Here is a 27,359-nt window from a genome sequence, read left to right as displayed (position 1 = left end):
AGTCGAGAGGCGCAACTTGCCTTTGCTCCGGGGTGGCTCATTTCTAAAAGTGCTTCAGGAGGCGCACTGGGGGGGGGGGGGGGGGCGCTGTCAACTCAGATGCCTGACCAGATCAAGTTCAATACAGCTTGACATCAAACGGCAGCTATTGCGCGATTCATCACACTGTTGCATCAAGTGAAGACAGAAACAGAGGACTTTGGCCTGTACCACCATACAATCAATGATGCTATGGATCTGCATCTGCCACATTTTAAACACAAATTGTCTGCACATGCATACAAGGCTTTGGTAGCCTGCTTTCCTCCTCTGTAAGAAGGGTATTTAAAGTCTAAAGCTGTGTGGATCTCAAACGCTGGCTGGGAATCAAATCAAATCCTATCCAATCTTCTTACAGGAGAGGCAGATCTACGGTGCCCTGTTTGACTGACTTTGACTCCTTAGAAGAAAGGTTGCTTTTTTTTTTTAGTACATACTTTCGAATTAGTTTTACACTTCAGTTATTCTTAAGTTTACACAATTTATATTTTACAATTGCTATGTAATTGACTATATACATGTGAAATCGTGCACATTTAAAAAGTAAGTTTTGAATCGATGTGGCTCTAAACGCTGGTTTTAAATATCATGCATGTTAAGTTTGTTGTTGTTATTTTTCCACGCCGTTGGACATAAAGGATAACAGCTTACAGGTGTTTTTCAAAGCTGACAATAAAAGTTGCACAAAGTCAATACATTTGCTAGAGGCCTGAAATGTGATTTTTAGCGTGCGTTTGCTCACAAATTCAGAACGCCCAGTTCGCAAAACTCATCTCAAACTCTCCATGCGTGAAGACAGCTCAAGTACAAAATGGTCAGACAAAGAATCCAAAAAAATATATGTATATAGATAGATTGCATATTAAAATAAATACACCCTCACACAGCTCATCAGCGCCTTTTGAGGTAAGAGAACATCAGCCCTTAGTTGAATGCACGCCGTCACTCGCTGTATCTGAGCTTCGAGGTTTTGTTATACAGCACTAAAAGTTCCTTCGGATTGCAGATTTTCTGTTCTCAAGTGTTCGAGGAATTAATTCCACAACTCATGCTACTTTAAATATTAACCAAAAAACAGAATATTAAACCCATTCCTCTGATCCCAGTGAGTATAAAGTGATGAGGTCATTTGAACCTGCCTGCCCACCCGCCCTCCACTCATGGCCTGCCACTGCCAAAACAGCAGCAGCTAAGTGCATTGTGCAACCTACAGTACTACTGTACCGTGTGCTAACCGACTGCCAATGGGAACGCTGTGTGAAAACTATTGCTTTGGCATGCATACACACACACCACGTACAGCACATGCTGTCCCCTAGTTTAGCTATTTATACCGAAGAGTTTGACTTGGAACATTGTCTTACAGCTTCTGAACTTATCCAACCATGGTTTCAAACCATACGTGTCAGGAATGTTTTGATTATTGCTATCGATTATATTAAAAAGGGAAATATACGTTGTCCATGTATATATATATTTTTTTAAGTTCTTGGTTGCCTGAAGGAGGAAGTTTCAAATACATCACATCTTCTGAGTCAAACAGGCTTCTCTCGCAGTCCCAACATTACTTCTTGGTGATGTTGCCGACTCTTCCCTCCTTGGAGAACAGTAAGGCTGACTGCACACGGGACCGCAGACCAGACCTGAATACACTAGACTAAAGTAGGCTACACTGAACCAGACCAGACCAAATAGGGCTGGACTAGACCGCACCAGAGCGGACAGCACCTAACCAGAGAGAACTACTCTGGTGTAGATCAGACCAGACCAAGCTGGCCTAGTCAAGCTCCGACTAGACTAGTTGTCAGACCAGAATAGGCTAGATTAGTCCTAACCGGACCACGTCAGTCCAGATCCAAGCACCGTAGGAACTTAGCAGACGGTGCAGGTCTTTGACTTTGCATCTCCACCGGCTAGATAAACACACACAAATAGAAAGAAGTATTAAAACAGGATCTTGATCTTCTATCAGGCCATCAACTGGACCAATTTACACAGATTTTTCTTTTATACCTTTCTTGGCTTCATCTTCTTCCAGTTTCTTCTTCTGATCCTCAATGACCTTCATCTTTGCATTGTAAACCTCAGCCTGCCCGTTCCATTGTGCCCTGTTGTTGTTCAGACCATCAAACATGGGCGTGATCTCTTTGTGGAACCTGGAGAACTCCTGGTAAAGAATACACGGTGTAAATATGTTGTCCACATTGAGGGAGAAGAACTTAAAAGGAAGGGAAATGTTGGTGTTGCAAATACATCATTTCCCTTTTAGAGCAGAAGTCCGCAGGGACGACTGACACATCTTGATTTATATGGATGTGTGTCTTCCTGTCCAGATACCATCCTGAAAAACAGCGAGCTGGCATTCCTCTTGGGGCCTGCTGGGTTCAACAGGTTCTTTGCTCTACATCCTGTGATCCAACCTAAGGTGGTTGAAGCTACAACAACACCTCTGTAAAGTTATAAAATAATGTGAGAAATGATTTCACTCTCTGGTAATTTTCTCCTATATAGATCTGGCGTGCATGCTGTTTTCTGTTCCCATCTACAAAGTGCTCTATTACCACTGAGTTGAATCCACACCTCTCTGTCTTTTCAACAATGTATCATCCGCAGCAGGCTTTACAGTTTGCACAGTCGGAGGTGAGCTTGGAAATAAATGTTATAGCCTTGGAAAATAGAAGTCACACTTCAAACTAGGGCCTCAGGGTGAGGTTAATGACTTGAGTTAGTTACTTTTATATTTTACATTTGTAGAGCTTGCGCTCTTTGAAAGTATAAAAATGTATTGGATTGAAACTGAATCAAAACAACTCGTGGGCAAAATATGTTTTTTATGGCGCTTTGCTGGAAAGCAAAATCAGATAGTAGCTGGATTAGATTGTTATGCCCCTCTTGGCCTGTGGCTGTGTTTAAATTCCAGCAGTTACAGATAATTTGTTGCAACACAGAGCACAGGCCAGACTCCCTTCTTGCAAAACCCATGTGTCTTTTTCTCGCCTTGAGATCCATCTTGAAACCATCACCTCCCTTTCAGTGTGTGTAATAATCATACTCCTCATTTTTCTGTTGCGCAAACGTAAAAAGCTGTTTCTTACCTTGTACACAAATGAGCATACGAAGTCGATGAAGCCACACTGCATCTTGGGTAGCTGTTCGGAACAGTTTCTGTCCATCATGGGCTGAGAGAGACAGAGGGGAGTGTTTGAAAAGAAGAGCAATCCTGAGAAACCTAAAAGAAAATAGTAATGTGAAAGGAAGAGAAGGCACAAGAGGGGTATGAACCTTACAATTGGTTGTTGGTCCAAAACAGATCTCTCCAAATCTCCTTGTTCCCAAAATTCAGCAGCTACCATCAGAGCAACCTGTAGGGAAACAGACAAGAGGAACAAAGAATGATACAAGGGAATTAAGGATAAATGTTGGGAGGAAATGATTGCAAATGAGAAGCAAACATGAACAAGGACATTCTTTTATCTTGTGTTATCTTCTTCTACACTTGTTCTAATATTATTTTCAAAACGAAAACTAGAATTACCACCTTGTGGTTGTATGCCTCTACCAATCAGTCATGTTGCAGTTTACGTCCATGCCTGTCCAACATTTTCAATAGCTATCCCATTAGACAAGATGTGTTTGGAATTGTCATAATCATCGTATGAATTCTTGAGTTATGGCCAAAACACTTGTGTTTGGTGATCACGGTGATCGTTAAACACCAAATTATGATTGTTAATCCTTAAGTCCAAGTGGATGATTGTGCCAAATTTGAAGAAAATTAGATCACGGTGTTCCTGAGATATCACAAAAAAATGGAAGACCTTGACCTTTGACCTCCAAAATCAGTTAATCCTTGAGTCCAAGTGGATGTTTGCGCCGAATTTAAAGAGATATCTCGTTTACAAAAATGGACCCAAATGGACGGACAACCCAAAAAACATACGGCCTAATAACTGCAGCCTTATTATATTTTCTGGATGTAATAAATCTAAAGTAATGGAGCTAAAAACCAAACATATTTCAAGCTCAGTTGGTCTGAGCAGAACAAAGTTACATGAAAAATGTCACTCTATATATATTTTTCAATCAGCAGATGTGAAGGCTGTGAAGGCCACCCACCTTGCTCTGTACCTCCCAGGGTTTGGTGATAGCTGACAAGTCGCAACCTGTCATCATCATGGCCCTGGAGGTGATAGAGAGACAGACAGTCAGGTAGGGCAATACGACACCCTGCTGCTGATGATGCAAGGGTCTTCTGTTTCACAAATCTATCCGCAAATACATTTTGTTCGCTGTATTATCTTGGGCTTGAATCAGGTACATACATCACGATTTCCTTCCTGGTGCTGTTGTTGGAAATGTAGGCAATGGCCTCTTTTTCTTCTGGCATTGGCTCTGTGGCATTTACAATGTTTTGGAACATGGTTCTCTTTCTGCGTGATGAGATATAGCAGATAAACAATCAGTCAGACCAACTGCACTAAGCAAACACACACATTGGTTCCATGAAACCTACAGAGTCAGTCAAAAGGAAAACACACAAGTAGACGGATGAACATAGACCGGCGGCAGCTAAAACCTTTGAGCAACATCAGCTTTAATAAGCCAGTCTGAGTATTTCAAAGAACTTACTTGAAGTAAAGGGCCAGATCAGTGGCGATGATGCAGACATCAAACAAGTGCTGCACGTTCTTAAACTGCTGCTTCTGGAGGTTGCAGAAGATGTTCAAGCTCTGCGAGAGACGACGAAAGAGCGGTGAGAAAATGTGTGTGCCACCTCTGAAGTCTGCCATTTTTACATTTATTGTCCGTGTAATTTGTCGTACCTCTTCACCCATGAGCGTCTTGCTGTACTCCAAATGGTGCCTCTCCATGATGGAGGAGCCATGAAGTTTAGCCAGAGGAGACGAACTCCTAAAGAAAAAAAGAAAAGCACCCAGGTCACACACATGCCCATGCTTCCAAAGCACAGATACAGAACTATATTACAGTTTTGACTTGCTTTGTCTGGTAGAGGTTGTTGGTTCCTCTGTGGTCGATATCGTGGCAGAAAGCAGCAGACACCATGGCAAAGGCATCTAGATCAGAGTAGTACTTCCTCAGCCTCCCTGTCTGTAGGCAGAAGAGATAAATCATGGATTATCATGTGCCGGTGTTTGGGGGAGTGGCTATAGATTGTAACCACCATGAAAGTACACAAACAGTTCAGTCAATGATAAAAAAAAAACAAAAAAAAAAAACTGTGCTCTCATTTGCAGCCTGTTTCTAGACCATTCAAATATAGAAAGATATTGGGCACTATCAATGCTCATTTTAATTATCTGTGATGCTCTCCTGTCATAATAATTGCTGAATGTGGAGTGGACAATATTTTACCTGGATTGGTGCAATTTTCAATTAGCTTTATAATGAAATAAAACGTGTCATAAGCCGATATAGGTGGTTCACTCATTCTCGTAAACCTAGCGGCCTCTTAAACTGTCACCACATGTATTGTGTTACGCGAGCTGTAGCGTAAAAGTTATCAGCATCACCTGCTGTCTGCAAGAGACGGACAAGTTGTGAAGCGGAGAAAGAAAAGACACGAGACGACTCATTTTTGTGAGCTGTTGGGTTTAATGTCGATTCTGCAGATGTCGTGCAGGGCCTTACCTGCAGCAGGCAGAACATGGTGTGGCCTACGTTGAAGCCGTGCCTCCAGTTGTGGTAGGTGATGCTACGGTAACCCTTCCTCACTGTGTACATCCACTTGACCAGCGTCTGAGAGGGAGGGAGGGAGGGACGGAGGGAGAAGTGATTCACATGATTTATATGTTTGCATTTCAAATTTCTTTAAGAAAATCTGATTTTATCGATTGCTCACTTTTTTTTTATATGCATTTTCAAATAAATACTATTAAAATCCCCAGTCTGGATGAAACAGAAGACAGCCGGACAATGAGCAGCATCTCGCAATACTATGCCGTACGCACCGCCAGAAACCAGGAAGAGAATCCTGTGAGGGGCAGACAGATCGAAGTAAGCGCCTGCGACTACGTGACTCACCTCTGCGGGAACTTTAAACTTTTCAACAACTCCGAGCTCAAAGAACATGCGAATGCCGGCTTTGATGAGGTCGAACTCTGAGACGGGGAAGTCACTGAAGGAGAACAGGTACAGATTCTCTCCGTTGACGTTGTCAGCTGGTGGGCAGGTCGCTCTCTGAAAAAAAACACCCATGAACCATTCAATACTCAAAAAGTACCGATGACCACAACGTCAGTCTCACGGCAGTTAACAGTCAAGAACATTTTTTTTTGAATATTTTACATTTTGAAATCAAATTTAATTTGATTGAAAATAAATGAAGCTTTCCAAAGTCCATTCCTAAGATCCTGAATAATGCTGATATAAATGAATTAAGTGAATCAATATGCAAATTCATAGTCTTATTCATACATTTAAGCTTTGATAAGTGAGTAATAATCGTATGTGTCACAGCGTTTCATTTCATTGGAGTGTTGTTTTTGTCGTCAAGGTTCAAACAACACATACCAACAGTTTGTACATATCTTTCTGTTCGCAGTCTTCAGGCTCTGCGTCGAACTTCTCGTTGGTGTTCTGGTTAAAAAAAAGAGAGAACAAGAAGTTATAATGGCATTTACATTGAACCCATGAACCCATCACCCACAGGTATTTACAGCTGGAATTTCAGACAAGGGCTCTAAACAGTAACTGCTGTGTCATTGTCTCCATCAGACCTTTTATTAGCCCTCCAATAGGTCATTATGGAGGACTGCTACTCAAATAGCTATTCATGGCACAATAACCTTTGACTATTTCTAATCCCTTGCCCGAGTCTCCTCTTGATCAAATGCTGAGCGATCAAAGGTTAGGCTTCTGGAGAGAAAACGTGGAGGAAAGACACGGGTTTGATACTGACCAGAATGGACTGTATCTCAGCTTTGGTGCACATGGTCTGGCACAAGAGCATCTCCTGGGCGATGTCTTTCCTGTACTCCATGCGGTTCAGCCTGTCATATGTGTCGCAATTCAGCACTGACCAACCCAAGAACTGTGTCAGGGCCTGGAGGAAACAACGAGAGTGAGAAGGGAACGAGAGAAAATATAGACAACCAAGCAAGAAGCAACTTTTTTCTTCATTTACATGCCAATGTATGTGTCCGCACGCAAGACAGACGTGATATCTGAAGAATGGCGACAGAAAATATAAAGAGAGAGAGAACGCATGGCGCTGACCTCAGTGATCTGTTCGTCGTGTTCATCAAATGGCTTGCCGTCTTTCCTGTTGAAGAAAGTGGCGATGCCCACAATTTCTTCCTTCTTGTTGACGATGGGCAGCGACAAAACGTTCTTGATGACAAAACCCGTGTCGTCCACAGCCTCTTTCTGAAAGACGTTAAAATGAAAATATTTAGACCTCGCGATTCGTTTTTAAACCATTCTTCCTCAATACGAGCATAACACAACAGGATATACAAAATATATGAAACTGCATATTGTAAAGGGAAGGGTCTTAATGTGAGAAAGTGTGTCATAACCGACGCTGGTGTGTGTTGCTGCGTGCATCCTTTATGTGGGTGGAGAGTAAAAGTCTCCTCACCTGGAAAGTGAAGAAGTCATCTGCAGCCACGTTCATCATGTTGCAAATCTGCAGGAAGACACACGACACAACAATGTTAAAGTCTGGCACTTCGTCAATATTACTCACAGCTGCTGTTTCTGATCAATCTTTTGTCTAAATAATAAAAGAATATTTGTCTGTTTAATTATTATCAATCATGTTTTATTTACTTGGTATTTTAGTATGTTTGTCGCAATATGTTAAACTTTCTACGACAGCAGAAACAATTGGAATTTAATAAATGAAAATGATTAAATTCAGTTTTTTATCTAAGCTGTGTTGATTACTGTATTCAGTGCCATAAATTGACTCATAACTGCACCAAGTCACTTCATGCACAGCATTCCTACTGAAGTGTCATTTCCCTGTTGTTTGTAACATTGCACTAAATGTGTTCCTGCGCCCTTTGTTTCACTACTTTCCTATGTTACTATATTACATATGTAGATATGTTTTTTTATGCTTTTATAATTCAAGTCATTCTCATAATAAACTGCCCTGCAGCAACAGTGAGAGACTTACGAAGCCATTCTCTGCAACATATGTCGGTAGGCCGCTAACTAGAGCCCAGTGATCTGCAGGTGGACCCCTGAAAAAGTGTGAAAGGGAGAAAAATACAGAGTTATTCTCTGAGAAGCAAGTTCAACAATGCTGACTCTCATTATGCATTATGCTGCCTCTACAGAAACCATACCCAAATAACAGAAACCCCCATTTGTCTGCGGACAAGCATGAATGCTTCACGTATTTATATTTTTGTTAATTTGAGTGGAAGATCAGATTTGTATTGATACTGAGTTAGAACTTTTATTTTAAAATAAAGACATTTAAAAAAATGTGAACATTGGTCTTTGATTATTATTTTTTATCCCAAGTGACTGAATTTCATCTGTTTTTTTAAATGCTGTATTTCGTTTGAGTGGATGCTCACGGTATGACTTTGATTTCTTCTTTGGCTTCCAGGAGGTAGTCAATGATCTTGTAAAAGATGACTTCCTGTGTAAAAAAAGCAGAAGCCTGTTAGAATTTATTGATTCATCTTCAGCTTAGACAATAAAAAGATGAAGCGAGTCAGATTTAAAGTGCGACACGTCACAAAAACTGAATTAAAAAAAAAAAGAGAAAAACGTTAGTTTGTTACCCTGCCATCTGGCGTTTTGGGTCCTTTATAGGGTTCCACGTCTCCCAGTTTCACCGGCCATTCATCATAGAATTCCTGCAGGAAAAAAAACCCACAGGCAATAAAAGTTATTTAGGCCCGTAGCCATGAATGCTACCTATTCAATCCTGTGAGCGAAACTGAATCTGATTCTGCAAGACCAACCTTCTCTTTGGTCATGTCCAACAGGCCCACTGAGTATCGTTCGCATTGTAGATAGACCCTTACAGTGTAGAGCGCTTTGTGGAACTGTCTCTCAATGTCTGTCAACTCCTCAAACACTTTACTGGCCGACCAGAGAAGCACCTACGAGAGAAAGAACAAGCAATGCATGTGGGTGATTAAATGTTTAGCTATGGCATGTAGTATGAGCTCTGTTCGGTGCATTAGAAACACCAACAGGTAAATAACAGGGACAAGAGTATTCATCGATGCCTAGTGGTGGGAGATTCAGTTTACCTGACTCCTTCTGGACTCCACGTTGAACATGTAGGATGTGTAATGCTGCAGGCTGATGACTTGGGCAAAGTTCATGTACTTGTGGAAGAGCTAATGACCAAATGAGATTAGAGGTTTCATCAATACACAACAGCAGATTAAAGATTGCTGGTAGAAGCATGGTTCCATATGGCTACATTTCCCACAGCAAAGTTGGGATTTGTCATTAACAGTGAACTGTAAAATAGCATGTTGGGCGTTTAGAGTATCCTAAGAATTACATTTTTAATTTGATGGATTCAATAAAACAGACATAAACACAACTCTTTCTTGCAAGTCAAACTTCATACCGTCTTTTAAGTCCACTTTTGGCTAATCTTTACACAAATTACACAAATATTTGTGTTTTTCTTAAAGGTTTTTGGAGATAATATGTAAAGAGAAAGAGAAGTATAAACCTAGACACAAAGAACACTGAAGTTTCAGCCGTTTTGCACCTTAGCTGTTAAAGCATTTGCATCATTTCTGCCACTCTTTAGATCCTTTCTCTCTTTTTCAGTTGCTTTGATTCACATTATAACCGCAAGAGTCGGTGAAAACATCATTTCCATCTGTCCCAGTTTATCCTTTGCCCCGGTGGGAGTTTACTGATTCTAAATAACCGTATGAATGTTTTCCTTTATATTCTAAAGAGATAACATATTCACAGTTATCTCATTACACCTTTATTCAAGTTGAATGTTCAAAAGCAGCCAAATCAGTTCACTCAGGTCTGATTGGCTCCCACTGACATAATTGGAGGGTTTTACACCCTACTGGTGAGATGTAAATGCAGCAATCTTTTATTCGCAAATTTCAAATGGCAGACGCAGGCTTTTTAATGTGGCATACATTCCTTAAAAAATATGGTGTACTTTAGCTGCTCAAATTCAAGTTAATTTATGACTGAAAGAGTGTCTAAAACACAACCCTGTTCCAGCTCACTCAGTAAATCACTGCGGATAAGAGTGACTGTCTGAGTGTATACTCTCTTACCTTCTCATCCTCCGCAGAGAACGAGTCAGCTCCTATTTTGTTTAGTGCCATGATGACTCCAAGGCACTCTTTTTCAGCCATCAGAGGGAAAGTGAGCATGCATTTGGTGTTGTATCCAGTCTGTTTGTCCACAAAGTCGCAGAACTTTGGATTCTGTTTTGGGGAAAAAAAGAAAAACTTCCAAGTCAGGTTTGGTCGAATCCAGGGGGATATGAAACACTTATGTAAAACAGCAGGATTACACTATTCTATACAGTTAAATGGCTTCATACGCTCATTAATCGCATGTATCTAACATACACATAATAGAGGGCAGCATGTTATCTGATCTTACTTTTAATTAAATAAACTAAGATTATTCAGTCATCAGTATTTGAGTATTGGCCACACTTGGAAGCAGAAGACATTCATGCTGCATTCAAGATGGGTAAGTAGTATATCTTAATATTCTTCAGCTAACTACTCTGACAGTCCAATTGATGCCTAAAAGGGCTGGTATTAATGAATTCAAACATGATTCTAATATTTTCTGTGAATCTTGAAGCTAAAACTGATGCTTATAATAAAAAGAAGTCATAAAACTACAGGAACATGTAGAAGTAAGATAAAACCCTTGCCCTCAATGTGTTTTATCACTAATCATTGCATCACAGTTGTGTATCACAAATATATTTAAATATCAGTATTTGAAGCTATTTATCGTCAAAGCAACAACAGCAAGGAACTCATCATGTATGTTAGGCTACAAATAAACATAAGTCGACCAAAATGCAAAATGATGTCCATGATTCCACAGTGAACACAAACAAGTGTGGTGGTAATTTAACTACAGGCAACTACTTTACGGACAACATGTTGTGTAGCCTTCACTCTAGCACACAACCATCAGCTAACAATTAACCAAGCACATAAAGAAGATTTGTTTTTAAAGACCCACCGATACTATAGGGGCAATTTTCACCAATAACATCGCAGAAACAAGGAACACATCTCCACTTAATGTTTGACAGCTTCAGAGTCACGCACACACAACTTTCTTGGAGAGCGCGCGCTCTACGGAGCTCGGGCATGGCCTAACTTCTCACCTTTGAGACATCAGGTATGTTTAGTGGCTTTTTGTAAGTCGCAGTTAATCCGACGATGCCCATATCGAGAGGGAACACGATTTCACTCTGCGGGTTCACCATGTTTATCTCAAATTTGGATGTTGGCGTCACGTCGAAGAGGCAAGAGGAGAGCTCGGGTATTCCGTTTCTCGCTCGGTTGATGTAAAAACCGACCCTGTCGGCCTGTAAGATCAGGGCAACTCTTTGCATCACTTTGTGAAGGGACTCCTCCATCTTTCCCTGTTTCTGCAACTCCTGGACCAGCTCGAAGATGATGGCGGCCTCCTGCACAGAGTTAACATCCTTGAAGGAAGCGGTGTCTTTGATGTCGAGAGTCTCAGTAAAGGCGGCGGCCAGGGCTTCAGCGCGCAACTTCTTATCGAAGTATTCTTTGGCGAACTGCGGGTTGTTCTCCAAGTATTTCTCCACGCTGTCCTTGTCTGCCATTTTGAACTCGAGTAGTGTTGTATATTCCCGTTCTCTTTTTCACAAAAGCATCACCTGCGGGGGCAAGTCAAAATGGAGAGGGAAAGCTGTGCTGTGGCCTACAGGGTTGGGTGGATCAGTAGCATTCTCCTCCACGGTCCCCGAGGGAGTCAGTGACACATCCCGTGTCCACCGACAGACAGAATAAGACAGCGCGGCTTAGAGGCTGAAAGGATCAGAGTGGCCGCTAATTAATGTGACGTCATGACATTAAAACCTCTGCTCTAAGCGTCTTTAACCCGCAAATCCCAACGCAGATCATTTTATATCGGGCGACAAGTGAGAGAGTTGGGCTGCCCTCAGGTGAAATGTCGGGTTGCCTACACCAGGAGAGGGTGTGAAAGGATGCTGAAGACCAACGACGTCTGTGGACACACAACACTGAAGAAACAACAGTGGCAACAATAGACTACCTCAGTGGTTCAGGTTGGTTTCACCAATCCACTTAGTTATCCCTATACATGACACTGGGACACCTTAGCGATACCTAAGTCCAACCACTAGCCCAGGTACTGGACTTACACCAGTAGCCTTCTGTTCCAATTAGTCAAATATCCAATGTGGTATCCCAACACGTATTGATGAGCAATTTCAGCAAGCAGGAGACATTATATCTGGTTTCCTTTGCCTCAGGTAGCCTAACTTCCTAGTGTTAGGTATGACCACTGCTCGATCCTTGTTGTTGTTGTTGCTACGGAGGAGGATGTACCGAAATAATGTCAGCCACTGGCAGCGGTGGAGTTCAGAGCCATAATGGCACTGGTAAATGTGTGAGCAGCCTTTACCTGTGTGCTCTAATTAGATCTCCATCATCATGGAGGTATCTGTCCCAGAACTGGAAATTGGCCAATTAGTTGGACTTGGTTGTCTGGGAACAAAGCCCTAAACAAAGATGGCTGGCTATTATTAACTGAGTGCACTGTCTGGTTAGCTGCTGGCAGGCTGGCAAGATGAGGAGTTCCCCACTAGCTTTTGTCGTAGGGATTAAGGCAAGCTAATCAAGGGAGAACTACAAAAGGTGTGTGTTTGTGTGTGTGTGTGTTTGTGTGTGTGGATGTGTGTGTGTGTGTGTGTGTGTGTGTGTGTGGATGTGAGACATAGTGGAAACCAATTAGAGCAGCTCATTTCACAGCAGGAGAAATTAGTTGGATGTTAGTGCGTGAGAGAGGAAAAACAGAGGCAAGACAAATATATTGATGAATATGATGAATAATTACATATTTCTGATAGTTCCAATATTTTGTTTTCTAGTTTACAAGTAGGTTTGGTGATCTTCAAAAATCATCTTTCATCTTTTTGTTGAAATTCTCATTCCATCCTGACAGCAATCAATGAATCAAATGCTCTGGAAAAACAAGATCCAGTATCTGTGGCTATCGCGGGGCTGTAATAAAGCCGTCCATTCACCTGCCTGTGCCTACTCTGCTCTCATTAGGCTGCTAGCTTAACAGCTGTGAGTACTAAGCCATGTTCTTCCATTCATTACAATCATTTTGAGGGAGTGTTTTTGGAGGGAGACCCGAAGGGATGAGCTCTCAGTGTTGCTGACTTTCTCGCTAGATTTAGCGACTGCTGGAGCTACAGTGCTGCTAGCCACTATCATTAGAAAGAGTTTGCAACACTGGGCTAGGGTTTTTCGTTTGGATATTGTCAAAAATCTGGCCTACTTTTGCCAAGTTTTTCAAGATTACCAACCCTAGCTTTAATAAAATTGAGTTATATCAGTATTTTTCCTGATTGTGTTCATTGTTAACAAATTTATGTAGTAGGCTAGAATGAAGAGATTTTTAATTAATTTGGTGCGTTTTTTTGACTACCTATTAAATTGAGATTATGTCATTTTTACGAAACAGCGGCTACAAGAAGCAACTATAGAATGACGGCACATTGAATTTATTTATATTTCTCAAGATTCAGTTAAACCGGTTGCATTAAAGACACCAATCGATGATGACCTGAGAGGGATGAGAATGGGACCAAATGTAAACAGTCAGCAAACGGACACAGTGATGTCAGACACACAGCAATAGTTCTAGAGTGTGCTAGAATAAGGCAACATGGCCATCATAGGCTACTGGTCATACCAGACCACATAAGGCTGTATCACCAAAACATGTGAGGGCATTGAACTGAGCACTTTGCTTTATTGCTTATGAATTCAACTCTTTATTTGCAAGAGGAACAATGTCACACTCCATCTTGCACAGCCTTGCTTAGACAATGAATGAAAACGTCCTAAACTTAACCTTATATACAATTCTTTATGTTATTCATAACTAAAACTAATTCGTTTTTAAAAACACCTTAAGTGATGCAATTAACTTGGTGCAGTCTCCACAATGTTTAATCTGTGTCATCAAGTAATTTCAGTTTATAAACTACACCGGTACAATCTATTTAAATTGCTAAATCATATTTCGGTGAGTGGACAAAACACTACTTCACTGTTATATCATTGCCTTCTTTAAAGCCCCAAAGCAGTGTATTTAACAATGAGGTTGTTTGCCTAATCCCACTTAAAACTTAAGTTTCACACCACATGAAAACAAGAAACCGAGTCTTACATTTACCACTATACTGCCCACAAAATATAGAATGCATGCAGAAGCCTGGCGGCGTATCGTATATAGAGTTTCTCAGCCAATCTTCACGATTATGAAATCTTGCCTCTGGCCAAATTCCAGCTGCTATTATTTCGGCTGAAAATGAGTGATTGTCCTGTTTTCCATTGGCTGGGGCTTTGGTTATGCAAGCTGCAGATGTTTGGCTGTGCTGTGCTCTTTTTATTCAATCAAAACCCTCAGAGGACTGGCTACATGAGCTCAGCGTAAAATAACAGCATCAATTTATAAAAAGCCTGCCACAGTAGATTTAAGCCAGGTGTATTAGAGAGTAGTTACTATATTTCTCCTAATGTTTGTACTGTGAGTGATGCTGTTTTGTCGCACAAACCTGGAACAGCAGAACAAAACACTGACACAAGCTGTTTGACCCTGGTCTGGTAAATAAAGAGGTTCTTGTACACATGCGATTACATCACATGGGGCCATTAGCATTAGCTCGCTTAGCTCTCTTGGACTCGTCTTTTGTTTTCGACACGTACAGAAGTACACAAAAACATGTTCGTTCACAAGTATTCTGAGCTCAGTCACATTATCTAAACATCATCGATGGTGTTTTAAAACCCCCGAATTTGTGCTTCGACACGACGTGATTATCTCTCTTTCACATTGATTATATTTTTTTTGTTTAAAGTGCACTTTGGCCACCATTTATACAAATACAGTCCAAAAAGGGTCAGTCGGTAGCAAAAATCAAGTCAACGGGTGATGCAATCATATGGATGCTGCCGGAAAACGTGCACACCCACTGAAACATGTTATTGGTACACCAGAAAGCGCTGAAGCAGGTCTTTAGTACAATCCATATACTGTATTTCTCATAAATAGAGGGGGGTTCATTGAGTCCATGCACGCAAAACACTTAGATTCATGACATCAATGTGCAGAACACACAAATCAATAGCATCCGGGGGCTGCAGTTATGCAAATGTTTGTCCAATGGAAGGCAAGCTAGCTGTGGGGAGAGCAGGGGAGGTTCACATCTCCAGAAGATGTTACGCAATACGAGCCAGCGGTATATAAGGACACAGCTATGCCAGGATCTTTGTGAGCTCTCCACTTTAAAAACAGGTATGCATTGACAGTGGACTTGTTTTTTAACTTTTACATTTTGAATGGAACATTTTAAATGAAGGATTAAGTGCTTTTGCAGAAGTTATGTTTTTCTTCACACAAACGTTTGTAGCATATCGGCAAATATTTAGGGGAGTTGTATGACACTTGAATGAACAATGTGGCTGACACGTCCTTCTCTGTCACTGCTCCCTTTTCCTTCCTCTGAGGTAGAATGCTGCGGTACGTTGTGGCCCTCTGTCTCCTGGCTTTCTCCTGGGCCCAGGACTGCCAGGTGGCCAACATCCAGGTCATGCAGAACTTTGACAGGACAAGGGTGAGCAGTGTGAAGAGATTTATTTAGGTCTATCGAAATGTTTATATTTGCTTTGTAGTAGTTTTTTTTTGGATTTGGGATGTATGGGGAATACAACTTCTGCTTTAATGGATTTTATGTAATACTAAGTAGACTCTGTGTAAATATTTTGTTCTTTTACTTTTAATGAAAAGCATTGAGGAGCGACGTGCTCTTACACTTGGATTTCTCTCTCATAGTATACAGGGACGTGGTACGCCGTAGGAAAGAAGGACCCAGAAGGTTTGTTCTTACTTGACAACATCGTGGCGAGCTTTAATATCGACACTGAAGGCAAAATGACTGCCACTGCTGAGGGCAGAGTTATCATTTTAAAGTGAGTTCTGTTCTTTACGGTGAAGGTTGGCCTTTCCCCCACTGGGACTGTGCAATTGTGCCGCATGCTCTATGCTTAACTCAGTCTTTATCTAATCCATTGTATCTCATCTTTCGTAATGTCCTTCTCTCTCTCTCTCTTTGACATCTAGCCAATGGGAAATGTGTGCCAGCATGTTTGCCACCTTTGAGGATACTCCTGACCCTGCCAAGTTCAAGATGAAGTACTGGGGAGCTGCATCGTACCTGCAGACTGGAAGTAAGTTCAGGAACATTTATACCTGAATAGGACTTAACTTGAATTTCTGACATGGATTTCTGGAATCAACAACAATAAATTCAAGGCTTTACCTACTAATCTACGGCCAGGCACCTTATTAGCATAAGCTTTTGGCATTGTCGGCCGGGAGTCACTGACATTTAAATTGCAAAAGGGATTGTTGACCACCAGACAACTATTGATTTACTTTAATCATCAACTGCAGCACTTGGTTCTCTGTGACCCTGACCCTGGAGAATGAATCAAACCGAATGCTTACAAGGAGGGGGTCCAGATGTAATTGAGTGTATAACTCTGACATCACATGCAATCTCTAGAATATCATCATCCCAGTGCTGACAAAACTCTTGTGTTTTTAAGTAAACTTACATTGTCAGTATCAATTGTAGTATTACCCATAATACCCATCGATATAATTGCATCAGCTGTTTACTTGATTATGCCGTCATGGGACTCTTTTATAACTCCCACCCCTGTTTTTGTGTAAATGATTGACTAAAGTACTCGAGTCCACTTTAAGCAGAAAACAATCAATGTGAAAGAGAGATAAGCACATCTTTTCTAAACACAAAGTCTGAAGTTTCAAACACCGATCAATGATGATGGCATAATGAGAGTTAGATAAAAAGAAAAAGTGGGTACCTCTATGTGTGTTTACATGAGTCAGTATTCAAGTCGAATGTTAAAGAGATCTTTACCTCAATTTGAAACGGTATTTATCTTGTGAACAAAAAAGCCTTCATATACAAAACATCAAAGTACTTCTGAAACATAGAGTACTTCTGAGATGTACATACTATTTTTTTGGCCTCGCACGTATCACAAAAGTTTAAAAAAATGGTTCTCAAACTATAAAAGAGGGTTCGGTAACAATCTAAACTCTCTCTTTCCTTTGCAACCTCCCTTCTCTGCTCACAGACGATGACCATTGGGTGATTGACACCGACTATGACAACTACGCCATCCACTACTCCTGCAGACTGATAGACTCTGACGGCACTTGCCTGGACAGCTACTCCTTCATATTCTCTCGTCATCCGACCGGTCTGAGGGTGGAGGACCAGCCCAATGTCGTGCAGAAGAAGAGGGACCTCTGCCTGCTGGGCAAATACAGACGCGTCGAACACACTGGTGAGACCAACTGAATCCTCATTTGTTTACGATAAGATGCACGTTTTCAAAAACTCATTTGTCAGTAATAAAGCTTAAACATCACTAATTATATTACAGATGTTTATATTTAGGCTATCATGGGTTTAAGACACTTAAATATTGTATACTGTGTGCATGTGTGAGATAATCATGAGCAAAATGTTTGTGTCCTTTTCGATTGCAGGCTTCTGCGTGTCCAACCAATCTGTCACTCCAAAAATTGATTCATGAAGCAACCCCCCCGGGACTGTGTACCACCACCGCCTGCTCGTCTTGGACTAAATCCCACCAGAGTTCTCTCTCTTCTGCTGTAGAAAGTAGAAAGTAGCCCACTCTTCTTTTAAAATATTCTAAAAATGGCGAAACCATAAACTGTCACATTCACACAAACTGTACATAGAAAGGAAAGATGAGGAATTTCAGAGTTGTGTGAAACAACATCCATCATGAAAACCAGTGGAACTTGCCCCGCTGGTTCCAGTGAGAGAAAAAAGACACATCAGATCACTGAAAAGCTAATTTTTGGAGTTTGTGGAGCAGGCCAATGTGACAAATAATCAGTTGTGAAAATCTTGTTGTGTTTACCACAAAACCAGGTTCACAAGTCACTGACTCTGCTTTTACACTGAAAACATACAATACCTTATAGCACAAAAGTAGATATTGTTAAACCTTCATACATATTAAGTTGCGTGCTATATAGGCATAGTAGTTTGGTTGTTACGTGATGATCTGATGTATACTTCTTGATCCGGTATTTGAAATAAAACATTCATACCGTGTTGGCTCATTCAATTTTTGATTGCCTTGAAATATTCATCTGTAATACAGGACTGCAAATAATGAATTCAAGTTGTTTGCCTTTGGATTCAGTCAATCAAAATACAAGTACATGCAGAATTTAGTGTTGTGTTTCTTTTTTGGACTTTTCACATTTCACAAATAAAGATTAAAAAAGCAATTACATGAAATCAGCTTCTAGCAACAGCTTCCTATATACTGAGCACCTAACATAACACATCGTAAGTGCAGGTTTTTAATAGAATATATATTAAGTATGTTTATTGTATGTGTACATTAGTATGTCTAAATAAGATTAAAAATACCTAAAACTGTCTGACTGTCACCAGCAGGTCCAAGATTTTGCTTCTCCAATGAAATATCTCAACATGCTCAATGAATTGTAAAACTAATGACATTCCCATCAGCCTGTTACACTTTGTTTGAATGCCAGCATTCTAACCAAGATGATGAACACTGAACATTCTACCTGCTGAACAACGGCATGAAGACCAGAGCATTTAGCTTTAAGCACCACTGTGCTCATCGGCCTCACAGAGCCGAGAACGCTGCTCGAGGACATTTCTTTCTTAGCATTATTTAAAAGTGACAAAATGTCTTCTACATAAGTTACTTTGTTTTGTTATAGTCGACTCGATGGTAATTGAAATACACTTATGATGCCCAATCCCTTCAGTATCAAAGTGCAGATTAAGTAAACAACACAAAGTCAAAACACACAAGGCTCATCAACCTTTATCTCGGCCTTCACTTTTCCGATGACGAGCAATGAAAAATATAAACTGGTAAAAAAACAAACAGACAAAGCAAGTAAAGATTGTGTATTTGGCAAAGTAAAAGTTCAAAACACCATTGGTCCTGAAATACACCGATGTGACAGAAAGTACACAAAAGACGTGTGTTGGAAGTGGATTCAGATCTTTATTGCACACATTGGTACAGTACAGTGCATGGCAGAACAACTTTGGAGCACATGATTAGAAAAACACAAAGACGACTTTAAAAACAACAGCAAAACGGAATAAGGTCATCCAAAACAATGCGATGTAAAATCAAAGATGACAGTACAGCAGTGTCCGTCTGTCTTAAGTCTGTCCAGTCACATTGCCAACATGGCAGGCATGAAGGCAACTTAACCCCGTATCCCCTGCCAAGAGGACCTTTACTAATCCCCTGCCTTAAATAGTTTAGTACAAGGAATTAGCTCATGCAATCTCATTCCAGCCCCCACAGGCTTGAAGAGTGGAGGTGAATGCGAGCTTCACTCGAGCAGGGAAGAACACAAGGACATCCTGGCACCATGTGCAAGAGGTTTATGATCTGGTTGAGTTTAGACAAATCAAACGATGTGGGGTAAGTCTCAGTCATGGTCACATGGGTCAGAGAGGTTTGTCCAACTGTCTGCAAAACACTAGACAGAGAAACACCACCGGGCTTTATACTGGAAACGTAAGAGGCAACGTTTGTCCACAGTGATGACGGACGAATGCAGCAGAGAACACCAGAGGCATAAACATATGTCTTTTGTCTTTCCCCCTTAACACTGTAAAAATATATCTTTCTTCAGAAGTATGTAAATATGCCTTCAATATTACACATCTTAAGGGAAGGAGCTGGACAAAACCCCCAAAGAATGGATTCAGGAAACTAAGGAGTGGAGGTTTACAGCTGGTTTATACTGTGTTAAGCCGGTTTGTAAACTTTTACACAATACCATTAAATACATCCCATGATACACAAAAAGGGCCATCACAATAGCGCAACAATGGACAGTGATATATAAGTAGCAATGCAAAGCTTTCATTATCTAAAAAGACAGTGTAGCTCGCCTGTATGAAAAAAAACACACAACAACCCGAGAATAAATAAATTCATCAAATACACAAAAAATAAAATTCACTAAGAGCTGAAAAACACAAATACAGAGGAAGACCCCAGAAATAAAACATATGGAAGGAATATGATCAGATCGCTCTTTGGCCTGATGGTATCATACTGGCAAAATAAAACCTTTTTTTAAGTTGTCACATTCATTCAGCATAAAACAGACTTTTAAAAAGTGATATGGTGATGAAATATGCAGCATTTTAAGAATGTCCCTTGATTCCCATTTATTTATATATATATATATAAAAAAAAAAAGAGAAAAAAAAGTGTTTTTACTAATAACTAATTCAATCTTGTTTATGGGAACTTAACACACAGTCGTGCTTGGAACACATCTATAATCTCCCGTTATTGAATGCATCAGAAACTTGTATCCAGTGATCATTACGACGGCAGGAGTTCCAGACTGATCATCTTACACGAGGCCGCAGCCACGTCGCACATTAAATCAGCTTTTGGAAATGAGAACAATAAAATCGGTCGGCAACCACGCAAGCGGCCTTCCAGGTGAGTTTAGAATACATAATTCACTCACCATTGTTGCTCACAGGAGTATTGTGTTAGCGGAGTCGGTGTATGACGGTGTTTAAAAAAACAACCCTGCAGGGGTTAAAGTCACTGAATGGATATTATGATCTAGTCTCGAATGAACATTTTAGAAGCCTGGATATGTTAAGAAACATAATAACTGCTTGTGTTGTATGCATGGTTGCTTTGCTATCGGGCTGCCCCCCCTCGGGAACCACAGGCCGGGAACCACTGGTCTAGACTTTCTTCTAGCTCAGGCTAGGCAGTAGTCGATGTGTGCCAGGAGGTCCCTGTGGCGGCTGGTGGGATAGGGGGCCCGACACTTTGGGCACTCCAGGAAACTCTCATCCAGGAGGTCGGGGACCTTTGAGGAAGATGTAGGACCAGGAGGGCCGTTGATAGTAAGACGCTCAAAGTTGTTGTAGGAGCTGGGTTCAGAGAAACGGGCGTTCGGCTGTTTCTGAAACACAAAATATTACGCTGATGAAGCCCGATACAAAAAAGTAGATTTAAGTTGTATTTCTGAAAGATAAATGAATGATGGCTCTGATGTCCAGTAAAACTTACAGCAGACTCCAGTTTAGTAATCTGGTCACGGGCCTTGCGAAGCTCCTTCAGCACCTTATGTAACTGGTGCTGCATGCTCTGACGATCAATCTTTTCATCCTCAGAGTCCTTGGCGGAGAGTTGGATCTTCGGAGAGGTTAGAAAAACACGAGAAGAGAGAGAGAGACAAGAACTCATTGTGCTTGGATTACACACGCGGGATCCGTATGGATTCCACTAAGTTTAGGAAATGTCAGTCACTCATAACAGTTACAACTATGTACTGAAGGATTGTCTTCTCATAACTGGGCCGTAAACGTTCAAATTGTGTCATCGCTAATGGTGACACATTGTCTGTTTTTTCAGATCTCTCCCTGTGTGAACTGTGACCGACACGTCGACGGTGCTTACCTGCTGCTCCAGTGCTGCGATTCTCCTCTGTTCTTCATTTTGGCTCAGAAGAGACTTCTGCAGCATATTCACCTGTGAAGGCCACATCACCAGTAAAATACATTTAACTATTCTCCAATTCAAACACACCTGGGATGAGGCGTTTCATTTAAACCGTCGCAGGTTGAACGAGAGCGTTACCTGCAGCAGGAGTTCAGCGGATCTCTTCCTCTCCTCCTCCAATCGGACGTCCATATTCTCCAGTTCCATTCTCATCCTGTCTGACTGCTCGGACGTCACCTTTCTCTCCTCACACACTTCACGTCTGGATGAAATGTTTATGTAATCCACATACATATTAAGAATAACCGTGTTTATTTATAAAGTACGAGAACGGAAATCTTTGTTTTAAAACCTATTAACTGCTGTTATTGTTAGCAGACTTTGCTTTACCTGTTGCCGTGTCGCTCTGCCTGCAGCCGCATCTTTACGTCCTCCGACTCTTTGCTCTTCTCTTCGTACTTCCTCAGAGAGGAGGACAGATCGCTGCACTTGTCCTCATACCTCCTCTGCAGCGCCGACATCTCCTCCTGGAGCCTGCGAATTTGCTCCTTCTGAGACTGCAGCTCAGCCTGAGCTTTCGAGGTCTGCAGAGCCGCGGAAGAACGCAAAGTTCAGAACGCCGCGTACTTTTTGTCTATTAATTTCTCCCAACAGAGCTCTGTTGTGAACAGTAATCAACTAAAAATCCTTAAGCATTTACCTGTTCCCTCTGCCCATTGAGCTCCTGTTGGCTTCTGGTAACCTGTTCCCTTTTCTGCTCCAAGTCTTTCTGCACCCCCAACAGCAGCTGCTCATAGTGGCTTTTCAGCTGAACCTCTTTTTCTGGACTCGATGAGTCAGCAGGAGCTGAGGTAAGAAGTGTTAGTCGACAAAATAAGAAGTTAATCTCAAAATGTAAACATTTCGGTACTAAGCGGCGTCTGTGTTCACGGTCAAAGCCAAACTAAAAGATTTAATTCCAGGATTATAACCCATCTCATCTCTTCCCTCATCTCCTTATCCCAAAGCCCGCCACTGTCTTACTGTTTAGTGTTGTGGCTATGTCTCACCACCTGAAGGGGCCTCTTGTTTGGTTTGTTGCTGCTGCTCCAGCTCCTGCGTGCGGGCCACGACGGACTGGACGTAGGCCTCTCTCTGCTGGTCGTACATCAGCCACTGCTGGTTCTTCTCAAGAGCCTGGTGGTGAGACGCACAACTCAAGACACCGACACACTCTATTCTGTGTAGTGGAGTACTAGCGCTGTTCAACTCAAGGACACGTCTGTATTGTTTTTGGAAAATGGCCGAGACAGAAGTTTGGTTTTGTGACAAGGCCTCAACACAGAATACCCCGTGTGTCCTCTGTCCTAGACATTGAACAACAAACCTCAGATAATAATTTCATTCCCATGGCACTCGACCGAGTTATGGGATGAAATGTATGGCAGATGGGCAAGATATTTCTGTTACGAAGCTGCGGTCCAAAAGCATTTTTCAACAGCGAGAAAGTAAGCGGTTAAATTGCAAACGGGCACATTCAAACACGCTGACTCACGTCTCTCAGTTGATCTTGTACCAACGCCAAGTCTGCAGGAGGTACCTGTCCATTCTGTAGAGAGAAAAACACCTTTTTTTTTTAAAGTCTGATAGTCACAGTATTGTCTTCAACACTTCTATCTGATTGGCTTGAATTAGCAAGTCCTATGAGTTGGTAATAAATAATAATAAATAAAAACCACATGACCCCAGGGCCCCCTAGAGTTACTTCCCCGACATCCATTCCTAAAAGCCTGTCTGAGGTCTCATAGTTGACCCTGATCCCACTAAAGGCCTAAGCTCAAGAAAACCCTTGACAACAATAGGCCTCTAAACGATCATCTCCGTGAGCGAGCACCCTCAGCTCGTCAACTTTTTCCAGATGGATTTAAAAACAAGCTAAACCTGACTAAGAGCTTTTGTGACTCCAAGAACGAGGGAGAGGTTGGGTCAGGGGTATGCGGATCGGATTATTTCTAGTAATACGAAAGGAGCTAAACCAAAAGGCTTGGAAAGGTCCCGGCCGGAACATTACTGGAAAGACAGAGAGAGAGAGAGATAAGGAGATCCACTTCCTGTGAGACACAGATATACAAAAGGACGACGTGATCACAAGTATTCCGATCCATTTGTTTGAATAATCTGCATTTTACCCAACCTTCCAACCGTGAGTCTAAAAGTAGTGACTTGAAACCCAAAGCAGGAGTTATGCAAACAATCGGAGAACATTTAGATTCAAAGACAGTGTTTCCAGCACGTGGCTGACCTTTATAAAAGGAACAAAAGAAACTGAATCTGTCTCTTTCTGCTGAAAATCTCTTTAACCCCTCCCATCTCTTTGGCTCTAGCCGCAATTGAAACAATAATGTATCTACAGGGACCACATTTTGTAGTTACAAAAGGTGTTGTCTTTCTCCCAATTTTATATATCGATACATATATGTATACTATGTTTTATTTAATAATACACAAATGATAATATCATGTAAAAAAATCCAACGCCTCTTAAATCATTTTATATATACAGTTATGGTCACAGACTCTCTCCACCTCCCTCTAATTGTATTTAGAGTTTAACTAATTTGCCAAAAAACAACAAACAACAAAGGCACAATAAACGATGTTGAAGCTGTATTTGACCCAGAGCTTCGTGATCTCCGAGTCTTTAGCCATCCAAATTCCTGAATCACTTGCCATTTTGCCAACTTTGCCTCAAGCAGATTCTGTTAGAGTGCAGTGAGGGCCTGCTGTGCTCAAAGCATCAAAGGGCTGACCGGGAATCGGTGCTGCCTTTCGGAAGGAGAGCCTACACTCGTGCCGACCATGGGTGCATTAATTATACAATGCTATAGAGAGTGTGTCACTTGCACAAAGTTATTATATCGTTACTGTAGAGCTATTGATTGAAGAAAGAGAACCGTGGATCGTGCAGCTACATTCATCACGTTTGGTCATGTATTACTTTGCACCTTTAGCTCTCAGCCCAACACATTCCCCAGAGAGAAGGTAACGTCAGCGGCCGAGGAAAACAATCAGAGGTCCCACAGTGCCGCCCAGTGGACAAAGAAATGGATGCATCTGTATTTCCAAAACAAGTCTCCTCCCATGCGGTAGGAACGGTTTCTGTTGAAACGCGCAATAACCTGATGATGACATCAACATTACAGATCGTAGGTGCAACTGATCCAAACAGGAGCCATGATTATTAAAAAAACAAGTTCTACCTGTTCCTTTAAAAGCACCTTTCTTTTACACTCTAGTTGTCAAATAAAGTGAAATTTGTGCACATTCTTTTTGAATTTAACAAATATATGTCTACTGCATGCACACTATGGATGTGTATAATCTCAGATCGGGGGATATTAGATTGTGTGGCAGAGGACAGAGTTCTAAAAATCTATGTTTTTCCTCCATTTCATCACATTTGTGTCACCAACAGCCTAAAATAGAATTCTCTATACTACCCTAGGGCTTGTCATCAATAAATAAAAGGTACCGAATAAGCCCTTTGATTATCAATGTCATGATACCATTAACGCTTTTCATGGCCTGCGCCAGGAAAAGTAGTTTCATCAGACACATTTTAAAGCCAAGTGCATTATTAGAAGGGCACACATTCCCAATCAGATAATTAGTTACCTGGAAAAAAAGGAGACAAACTTAAATAGCAGCGCTAACTTTTCTAACTAATGAGAACATCTCGACAGGTACGGGGGCTGTGATTGGTCAACCTACCACCGCCTGTGTTTCCAGGGACTGGCACCGGGCAGACACAGTGGCCAGCTGGTGTTTCAGGTTCCCCGTCTCCTGTGATAAGTTCTGGAACAACGTGTCTCTCTGCTCAGCCTCCTTCCTCCGCTGCTCCAGCTGGGCCTGCAGTGATGCCACCACCTGAAATACACGTCGCTTTAAATAAACAAAAACCACGTCAACCTGTTTTTTTTTTTTTAACCTTTGTTTATACAGAGGCGGTTTTTGCTCTTCTCCAACCAATTGCAGCTCACATTGCCCCACTGAGCAGTTCTGGTTTTTAGCACTTTTGTTGATGAGGATCATCAAAGTACACATTCACGATGGCTGGGGAATCAATAGCTGATATACCCATTTACCAGCAGGCCATTTCCAAGTAGCAGCTGGATGGCATTGTGACTAGTCTGAATTAAAAAGAACAAAAAGGATTTCTTCAACAATAGAAACAGGATTTCAGAAGGAGAAGCCACAAGCTCGAATAGACAGCATCAATGTATCTCGCGGTGTCATGAACACAGACCCACAACAGTGAAAGATAGTTGGTTTATAAATATCAAGTGAACAGCATACACACCATGTGTTGGTATGCTTTTCTCTTTTTTGGGCTGTCGAAACATCCTTTAGCTGAGCTGCTGTCAAAATGGGATAGAAGCTATCCCCCCCCCAAACTGTTTTTATGGCAGCTCAGTGAGATTCTAGTACGTTCTTTTGTCTTCTCCCAGTTATACGCATGCCACCAATATATGATGGCAAATAAGTGCAACAACTCTTCACAAGTTGAGGAATGCTCCCAGAAGACCCTGGGCAACATGTCCAAATCAGTCTGTGTCCCAAGCTGACAGAGGATATCTAGATGGATGCATCTATACTGGTCTACTGTAAATGTGATTTTTAGCCGTATATATTTCTGCAGCGATGTGTTCTCGGTACATACTTCTCCTCCTCTGGCTGACAGCTGCTGTCTCGTTGTTTCTAGTTCCTGCTCTTTAACGAGCAACTGCTGATTGTTTCTCTCTCGCAGCGTCTCGAGGGAAAGGATCCTCTGAAATAGACAACATGAGATAAACACATACACGTTAAAATACGAAGGGGAAAAAAAAAAAAAAACAGGCAAACAGACAGGCGATTCTCAAGTTAAACCTGAAATACGTCAATACATTAAATTTTACCTCCAGCAGCTTGGTTTTGTCCGAGTCGGGTGGTTTGGCGAGTCTTTTGGCCAGTTCATCAATCTTTCTCCTGAGGTGAGTGTTGTCCTTTCTGACTTTCTCCAGCTCCGCCTCAGCCTTGGAGGCAGAGCTGCTGGATTTGAAACCCAACCGGGTGACGATGGTCTCTTTGGCACCTTTAGATGTCATGGCTGCTTTGGTGGGCGCTGAGGAAGCAACCTGGACTGGAAAAAAAAGGGAAAAGAGAAATTCCACTTGACGTTTTTATGCCAAATTTACCAGATGCATTGAGTTACATTGACTGAATACAATTGGACAATAAATAATCAAACTAATGAAAAGTTGTAAATGCTAAACCCTTATGAAACATTCAAAATAAACTATAAATATTGGCATACAGACTCTTTCAAATATTAACAGTAATATGAAATATGCTTTAGAGATTTAAATTTTGATCTTTACCGTAAATTAAGTGTGTGTGTGTATATATATATATATATATATATATATATATATATATATATATATA

General features: G+C 41.3%; 2 protein-coding genes across 3 annotated transcripts in view; one reads left to right on the top strand and one right to left on the bottom strand.

The window, feature by feature from the left end:
* Positions 1–108: 108 nt before the first annotated feature.
* pde6c (phosphodiesterase 6C, cGMP-specific, cone, alpha prime) overlaps positions 109–27,359 on the bottom strand; it is a 27,616-nt gene continuing 365 nt past the window's right edge. Inside the window, exons 2-31 of one of the 2 annotated variants that reach the window (XM_031843928.1) lie at positions 26,831–27,054; positions 26,596–26,703; positions 25,647–25,802; positions 23,431–23,484; positions 22,949–23,072; positions 22,597–22,742; positions 22,287–22,480; positions 22,035–22,158; positions 21,855–21,926; positions 10,293–10,445; positions 9,279–9,368; positions 8,985–9,125; positions 8,802–8,876; positions 8,592–8,656; positions 8,183–8,249; positions 7,640–7,687; positions 7,276–7,425; positions 6,959–7,102; positions 6,571–6,636; positions 6,082–6,237; positions 5,689–5,796; positions 5,039–5,148; positions 4,863–4,950; positions 4,669–4,769; positions 4,362–4,469; positions 4,156–4,219; positions 3,327–3,401; positions 3,135–3,218; positions 2,053–2,206; positions 109–1,952 (exon numbers count right to left, since the gene is read on the bottom strand). In XM_031843928.1, coding sequence (XP_031699788.1) covers positions 1,912–1,952; positions 2,053–2,206; positions 3,135–3,218; positions 3,327–3,401; positions 4,156–4,219; positions 4,362–4,469; positions 4,669–4,769; positions 4,863–4,950; positions 5,039–5,148; positions 5,689–5,796; positions 6,082–6,237; positions 6,571–6,636; positions 6,959–7,102; positions 7,276–7,425; positions 7,640–7,687; positions 8,183–8,249; positions 8,592–8,656; positions 8,802–8,876; positions 8,985–9,125; positions 9,279–9,368; positions 10,293–10,445; positions 21,855–21,926; positions 22,035–22,158; positions 22,287–22,480; positions 22,597–22,742; positions 22,949–23,072; positions 23,431–23,484; positions 25,647–25,802; positions 26,596–26,703; positions 26,831–27,019 — 3,255 coding nt within the window. In that variant the 5' untranslated portion in view covers positions 27,020–27,054 and the 3' untranslated portion in view covers positions 109–1,911. Of the gene's footprint in view, positions 1,953–2,052; positions 2,207–3,134; positions 3,219–3,326; positions 3,402–4,155; positions 4,220–4,361; positions 4,470–4,668; positions 4,770–4,862; positions 4,951–5,038; positions 5,149–5,688; positions 5,797–6,081; positions 6,238–6,570; positions 6,637–6,958; positions 7,103–7,275; positions 7,426–7,639; positions 7,688–8,182; positions 8,250–8,591; positions 8,657–8,801; positions 8,877–8,984; positions 9,126–9,278; positions 9,369–10,292; positions 10,446–11,377; positions 12,006–21,854; positions 21,927–22,034; positions 22,159–22,286; positions 22,481–22,596; positions 22,743–22,948; positions 23,073–23,430; positions 23,485–25,646; positions 25,803–26,595; positions 26,704–26,830; positions 27,055–27,359 lie in introns of those variants that run through there. The other variant, XM_031843927.1, reaches the window with a different exon arrangement.
* rbp4 (retinol binding protein 4, plasma) lies at positions 15,521–18,463 on the top strand. The gene is made up of 6 exons (XM_031843929.1): positions 15,521–15,576; positions 15,793–15,895; positions 16,114–16,250; positions 16,402–16,508; positions 17,448–17,660; positions 17,866–18,463. Exons 2-6 carry the CDS (start codon positions 15,794–15,796, stop codon positions 17,910–17,912), a joined length of 606 nt encoding a protein of 201 aa, XP_031699789.1. The 5' UTR covers positions 15,521–15,576; position 15,793; the 3' UTR covers positions 17,913–18,463.

Source organism: Anarrhichthys ocellatus, unplaced genomic scaffold, assembly GCF_004355925.1.
Source record: "Anarrhichthys ocellatus isolate YVR2014 unplaced genomic scaffold, GSC_Weel_1.0 scaffold4, whole genome shotgun sequence".
NCBI lineage: Eukaryota > Metazoa > Chordata > Actinopteri > Perciformes > Anarhichadidae > Anarrhichthys > Anarrhichthys ocellatus.
This window is presented reverse-complemented; position numbering and strand designations above follow the sequence as displayed.

What these genes read in the sequence shown, in the direction of transcription:
- rbp4 (XM_031843929.1), top strand. Translation starts at nt 15,794, where the DNA reads ATGCTGCGGTACGTTGTGGCCCTCTGTCTCCTGGCTTTCTCCTGGGCC. An exon ending in AGAACTTTGACAGGACAAGG is followed by an intron (nt 15,896 to 16,113) that starts GTGAGCAGTGTG and finishes TCTCTCTCATAG; the next exon opens with TATACAGGGACGTGGTACGC. An exon ending in ATCGTACCTGCAGACTGGAA is followed by an intron (nt 16,509 to 17,447) that starts GTAAGTTCAGGA and finishes CTCTGCTCACAG; the next exon opens with ACGATGACCATTGGGTGATT.